At 55.6% G+C, this 7077-nt stretch overlaps 1 protein-coding gene across 1 annotated transcript; it reads right to left on the bottom strand.

Moving 5' to 3' along the window:
* Nucleotides 1–1620: 1620 nt before the first annotated feature.
* On the bottom strand, nucleotides 1621–3447 carry SPRG_07418 (hypothetical protein). The gene has a single exon (XM_012346204.1). The coding sequence runs from the start codon at nucleotides 3415–3417 to the stop codon at nucleotides 1720–1722; it is 1698 nt and encodes a 565-aa protein (XP_012201594.1). The 5' UTR covers nucleotides 3418–3447; the 3' UTR covers nucleotides 1621–1719.
* Between the last annotated feature and the right edge of the window lie 3630 nt (nucleotides 3448–7077).

Genomic DNA, 7077 nt, shown 5'->3' on the forward strand with positions numbered 1-7077 from the left:
TTCCATGATCGGGTCGTCGTAGTTTTCGTACGACGTCATTGGGATCGAGTCGGTGAGCGCCTTGCCAGAGGTGAAGTTGGTGCGGACACCGAGCGGCTCGGCGGGCGGCGCAATGCGGCGGGCGCGCTGGCCGTCGGACGAGGGCGCCGAGTGGTACGACGGCGCCCGAGACCCCTGGAGCTGGTCGTTGGTGAAGAGGAGGATACCTTTCGGCTGCTGGTCCATCGTTCTTGTGTAAGTTGAAGAAGAAAAAGGTGCGCAAAAGACGGAAGGTTGACGAGTGCGAGCCGGTCGCGCTTACCGTGCCACTTGTACGAAGGTTGAACGACGCGGTTGGAGCAATCGGGCCGAGTGTTTGGGCAGCTGGTGACGCTGCAACCAAGGGCAATAGATCTGGCGCGACCAGCTGGAATCTGGCGATTTGTTTCCGATTCATTCCCTTGCGACAAGCTCTTGTTCGATAATCTGGAAGCGACGCCACTGAAACCCTCGTCGGTGAATAGAAGCTTTCGGACGCCGCCTTTTCGCGTAGCCCACCACGGGGCACGCCGACCGGCGCAGTAGCTCCGGTGCGTAAAAGGTGCCGTGTCCGCGAAGAAGATATGTCGAAGCTTCATGTACCCAGTCATGTACCCATCGCTAATGACCATGTACCTGGGTGCGCATATCCAATCTGCTTTGGTATTGCGCCATATTCGAATAATGAAGGAGGACGCAACACTGGTGGTCAGCACTCGATGCATGCAGCATCCCCTACATGGCTCGCGAGAGCTCTCGCAATATAGACAGTGTCGCCGCCGCGGCGTCGGCCCAGTAGAGAGAGCACGAATCCTGTGATTTTCGTCCGCTTCGTTCTGGGTGTCTGGGACATGCAGCGTGGTACGTTCGTCTGCGGATTGCCACGCAACCCACAAGCCTTTACCCCGGACGCATATCAACCGCACATTCTAGAGCAACGAGCTTTCCGCTTCGCAATCCCAGCTCTTGCGGATCGAGGCGTTGGCTTCACCACAGATAATGGTGGCTCCTGCAAAGTGCGTGCAAGCACCTCGACTCCTCACGCTCACGCCGGGAGACGAGTCGTGCTCAGAAATACACATACCAGTTACACATTTGGCCGTATGTGGTAGAGTCGCTTACCGTTGCCACTATCATGCCACTGTAAGCGCCACGAAGCTCGCAGCCGAGCGTAAGTAACTTCGTTGGATTCGTTTATAGCACACATATCTCTCTTTTATGAGTCCGTTAGGCCGACGAACCATCACCATCATCATCGAAACGTCGCCAACTTCTACCGGGGATACGAAGCCGTCACCTAGTTGAGCTTTTCTTGAGCCTACCACTTCTGCCGCCCCAACCACGCGCACCAACCGCGACCACAACAATGTCATTTCGAATTTCGCCGTCTCGTGGAGCCATGTCCATTTTGCACAAGGGTCCCGGACACCACATTATGAGCAGGCTGGACATGTTGTCTTGGTTGACATCCAAGTGACCTTGTTGCATCGGATGAGGCGTCTGAGGCAGGTCCATGGAGCGCAAGCCGCCAACGACCCATGTCTCTGCCACGGCAGTGCCGTCGACGCTACGACTGTGACTGTGTCGACAAACCTCGCATTTCGATCAAAAACGTGTTTATATGGTGGGGTTAGGTCTAGAAAGCAAACGTGCTTTCATGGCAATACGCTCTATAATGTACAGGAGGCGTGGGTTATGCATTTACAGCATTTGGTCGTGGGCCCACGTCTCGACCGTCTCGTCAAACTGGTCGGCGAGAATGCGCGTGACGATCATGTTGCCGTTGATGTTGACCACCGTGTTGATGCGATCGATGATAAAGTCAATAGCGACGACGTACACGAATGCGTGGGGGATCGTTTCGCTCGGCAGCACCGTGCGCCAGACAGTCATCAACATGGCCAGACCGGCCTGCGGGATCGGCGCCGTACCCATGCAGCCGAGGAGACTCACAAAGAAGAGGACAGCCATTTGCGGCGCGCCAATGTCGTCTGTGAGGCCGGCGTAGTTGGCCATAAACATGGTCATGAGCGGGTAGTAGAGGCCGCACGTGTTGAGGTTCACCGGCGTGCCAAGACACATGATGAGCTGCGCGAGCGACCGCGACACTTGGCGCGTCTGGTGGATGACCGTGACACCGACGGGCAGCGCGGCCATCGACGACGAGCAACCAAAGGCAAAGACGTAGGCAGGGAAGAGCTGGCGCATGTAGTTGTACGGGTTGCAGCGCGTAAAGATGAAGAGCACAAGCGGCATGACAACCATGACGTGGCTAAAGACACCGGCGAGGAACATGAGCACAATGTAGCCGGCCTGCGAGAAGACGTCGTTGGCGCTCGCTTGGTACGAGATGACGGCGTTGCAAATGAGGAACCCGACTGCGATCGGCGTGATGTTCAAGACGGCGTTGATCAAAATCAAGATGGAATTGCGCGTCTGGCGAATGATGTTGAGGAGACTGTTGTCAGCCGGAGCTCCGTTGTGCGACTTGGCGATCGCATACCCGAGCGGCAAGGCAAACATGATGACCGAGAGGAGCTGACCTTCGGCGAGCGAGTCGAAAATGTTGTCGGGCACCATGAGGTTGATGATGGCAATGATCTGCTGCGTGAGCGTGAGCTGCGCGATCGTGCTCTTGACCGTCAGCATATTGTTGACATCGACGGTCGTAAACAGCGTCGAGTTGATCTGCTGGAGCTCCGAGCACGCGAGCGACCCGTTGTCAAACATGTTGAGGTACAAGCCGTTCTGGCACTTGAACGCGAGCTCGGGCTGCGGCAGCGCCGACTTGCCGGCCGCCGTGCGCGAGCTGAACGTACTGCGGTAGACGAGCGCGATCGCGACGCCTTGGATCGTAGCGAGGAACGACGTGAGGAAGAAGATGGCACCCGTGCGCCACGACAGAATCGACGTCTTCTTCAAGACGACGACTTCGGCAATGACGACCGCCATGGACGCAAACACCATGGGCACCACAAGACAGCGAAGCGCGCGCACAAAGAGGTCACCGGGCAGCGCGATCCACTTGCGGCCGTCCTCGTTGAGGTCGGCGTTCGTGAGCGCGAGGCCAACGCCGGCGCCGATCGCCGCACCGATAAGCACGTAGATCGAGTTGACGTACGTGTTGGATGTCCGAGAGTCAAAGTCGCCTTGCATCGGGATTTCCTTGTCTTCCTCGAGGATCGGGTCCTCGTGGTACTCGTAGTTGGTCACGGGAAGCGACTCGTGCATGGGCTTGCCGGATGTAAAGTTGGTCCGGACACCGACGGGCTCGGGCGGCGGCGGCAGTTTTCGGCGCGGCTGGCCGTCCGACGACGGCGCCGAGTTGAACGACCGCCGACGCGCCGGCAACTGGTCGTTGGAGAAGAGCAGGATGCCACTTTTCGGAGTCGTGTCCATCCTGACGGTCCTGCGCACAAGCTGGAAGGTTAAAGAATACCACTGCGGAAACAATGCTTGGTCGGCCAGCATGGGACATTGGCGTGCGGATGGAAGCGCGGATACCCGGTTCACCCAGGTGCTTTGCTTTGTATGATATGCATTGGGACATGGCGACAAACTGTACCTGTGGCATACAAACTCCAAGAGAAAAATAGCAGGATGTCCGTGACGCTTGGCTTTCCTTTAACCCGAAGCAAGTCAGTTGCCGATCGAACGTGTACAGGAAAAGGGCAAAGTCGATCATTGAGAGACGGTACTTCTGGACGGCACCGAGCCTCCATGCGACAGCCTCCGACGTCTTATATTACGTATGTGGCGGCGTATCACGGACACTGCGTAGCGCCCCGCAGCTGGAACGTATGGCCGAGAGGAGCCAAGGAGCAAGGGAGAGACGCGGCTCGTTTGGCAAACACCAATCACGACTAGCCATCTGCCGTCCTTCTCGCCATGGATTGGCTCACATGTTTAAAGCTATTGCGTTTCAGCCAATCGAAGACGCGTTGTACTCGTGACACACCCTTGTAATGCGCCGGACCGGCGCCTTTGCGCAAGGTCGAGTGCACTTCAACGACGCCTCCGTCTCTACACGCGTGCTCTTCGAAACGATGAATTTGTTGCTGGCACACTTGGCTCTACGATACAATTCATACGTAATGGAGTGCAATTGTCATCTAGCCAGAGGCACGATCGGCGGTGTCATCGAGACAGCGCCCCCTCCAGCCTGCGAGCTGCGCGCTTTCCCTTGCTTTGAATGCCGTGGCATCTGCGTCATCTACATGTAGCTACAAAGCGTCCAACCCGACGCTACATTCGACAAGGGGCGGGGCATCGAGGCGCCCGTCTCTGATGTGAGTGTGGCTGCGAGCCGATACCTCGTTTGATGCGGAAGCCGCGTCATCCAACGTCGCCTCGACGACTTGCCAACTCCGTCAGCAATTTGCGCGCAGAAATGGCCGCGATCACCTGGTTGTAATACCAGACGGGGCTCTGGAATCGACATGACCCCAGCTGGTCGCCATGTGGAGGTGTGACTGTCGCGTGACCGGAAAACGAGCCTGCGTTCGAGTGACCGTCGCTGCTCGGAGGAGCTATCACAATCATATTTGCGTTGTTGTTGAAATGAGTTAGGTATATATGCAATTGTAGAGATATGGTGGACTTCCTAATGCGCTCGTGAGGCGCGGCCGGTGCGTCAGCGAGGAGCGTTAGTGGTCTTGATTCGAGATTGTGCGAGGGGCCAGGTAGCGTGCACACCAAGGGTCGTCGCGGAGAGCGGCCAGCGACGCGTCAAGAGATGGCACCACAGTGCGACGAGCTCATTCATATTTGCGTCCTCGCGAAGACGCAATCCTCCAATCCAAAAAATGCCTCTAACACTGACATCGACGTCCAACCGATTGCTACACGTGTCATCCAAAATGGTCTTAAAGTCTTAAAGTAGAATGTCGAGCTGGTGCAGTCACGCAATCACACTCGCGACTGCGTGGACTTGGGCGATGAGGCCCTTCACCTCAGTACCCTCGCTATCGTACAGCGTTTAGTTGTATACATGAATGCGTTTCCTGGTATCTTCATGATTTCAAAGACTGGAATCTCCTTCTCTATTCTCTCTGCGGGCAGCTTCGGGGGCAGCGTGGAGGGCTCGTCTCGCTTATCACTCGTTGGCTGTGGGCGTTCAGAGAACGAAATTGCGCACAGTAAAAGAGTTCTGCTCTACTAGTATGATGCATACCCGCGAATGCACATGAAGGTACCCTAGCCGTTCAGTGATCCTCACGTCAGTAGACCCTCTATACGAGTAAAAAGCAGCAGCAGCGACAACTGTAGGTCGCTCTGTAGAGCTGGCTGTTGCCCTTTGGAAAAGAGGGAGCATCGTGTCTTTTGGATTCAACATGCAAAACTGCTTGCTTCGGATGAATTGCGAAGCTAGACTTTTTGTCTTTTCTCGCCTTGAACCAATACCGGTAGTCGGCTCTTCAGCAAATTTCCGAATTCGTAGACCGGCACGAATACTTAACTACAGTCAAACGCTCTACCAACTGAGCTATGCTCGGCTCTCCAGCAAATTTGCAGTGAGCCCTTTTGATTAAGGCACTGGAAAGCTTGACGCAATCCAACGTCGTAGTAGGTCGGCACGTTTGGCGCAAACCTCGGGCCGACTTGACCTGTGGAGAGAGGCACGAAGGTACCAGATCTATTACGAGGATTCCTCGGGCGACGCTGATCATACCGAGCTTGATGGGTCCAGACTATGCTACCGGTAAGAGCTTATTTCGCCCATGGTAATCTTGTCGAACTCATCTACTGTACTTGTCTTGACAAAGGTAAATAAATATAGATAGACAAATGCGACCCTTCGTAGCGATGATGTTTGCACTGCAGACGCTGAGAGTCCGACCACCACTGAGAGTTCGACCGACTTCGCGAGACATCCCATTCCAGAAAGTGTGTCTGCCGTTACCACGGAACATGAGTCCGCTCACGCCACTCGCAGCATTTCAAATCCAGCAGATCACGTGCAATAATGGTCTTCTTTCGGCAGGGTGGCAATGGGCACATGGGGTCACCGCAATCTTTCGAGCATATCCCATCAACCAAAGCCATTCGATACCTTGTACACTATTCTGCTACAGTTCACTACTGACACCGACCGCGTTGGCGACCTCTCAAGCCCCCGCTACGTTCTCGACGTGCGACGGCGGAGCAATCCGAACCAGAGCACTCGATCGTTACAGTGGCTCCTGGAGTCAACACGACAGAGAATTGAGTCCCAGTGATTGAGGCCTCGCCATACTAGTACCGCTAAAGATCGCGCGCCAGATTGCGCCTCAATACAATACGTGGCATCGTCTGCCGCATGGAGCTGGGCTCGGCATCATCATCTATGGCTACCGTGCTTCTTCTATCCACACACATAAAACTATGTACACGGAATCTAATCGTTCTACAAGGATATCTTTGAAGTGCAGTTGACGACACCAGCTCCAGTGCACTGGATTTCCACACATTCCATGCTCACACTGTCGTGTTGGTTTGTATCTCGCTGCCTGGACGAAACATTGTCTGGCCTAGGACATTTGAGCTGATCGATAGTTGCCGTAGCTGAGAGGGGCCAGATTCAAAGTGGTCTTCCGTCACATTTTGCGGAACGGATCGCTGATGCGACCTGATCTGGAGCTTGCATCGCTCGTCGGCGGACACCCAGGATCAGGACATATGCACGCTCTATTCGCTTACATGAGACGACGAGTCCTCACGCGCAGGGCAAATGTGCGTTGACTCAACACGGCTGTCACTTCCATTCGCACTCATTAAGTGAATTCGAGAGGCCTTCTTCATATGGTGGGAAGCCATGCGAGTTGACTCACGTTAGTCACCGTTCCACGTCCCCAACGTTGACGCAGACACCCGCCCATCATTTGGCACGTCACTTGTGGATTTTCAATGGAGCCGCGGCAAGGCATCTACCTCTACGTGGCCGAGACGCCCGAGTCGACACCGCGTCAAAACCGCCGGTCACTGCACGGCACTGGGTCGTCGTCTTCGGCCAACACGACGCCGGGTGGTCGACGTCCCCCGCCCCCTGAGCCCACGGGCACCCGCACTGTCTTCACATCC

This window comes from Saprolegnia parasitica (genome assembly GCF_000151545.1).
Source record: "Saprolegnia parasitica CBS 223.65 unplaced genomic scaffold supercont2.27, whole genome shotgun sequence".
NCBI classification, from domain to species: Eukaryota; Oomycota; class Saprolegniomycetes; order Saprolegniales; family Saprolegniaceae; genus Saprolegnia; species Saprolegnia parasitica.

Bases quoted from the DNA above. Each gene is read 5' to 3' on its own strand.
- SPRG_07418 (XM_012346204.1), bottom strand. From the start codon at position 3,417: ATGGACACGACTCCGAAAAGTGGCATCCTGCTCTTCTCCAACGACCAG.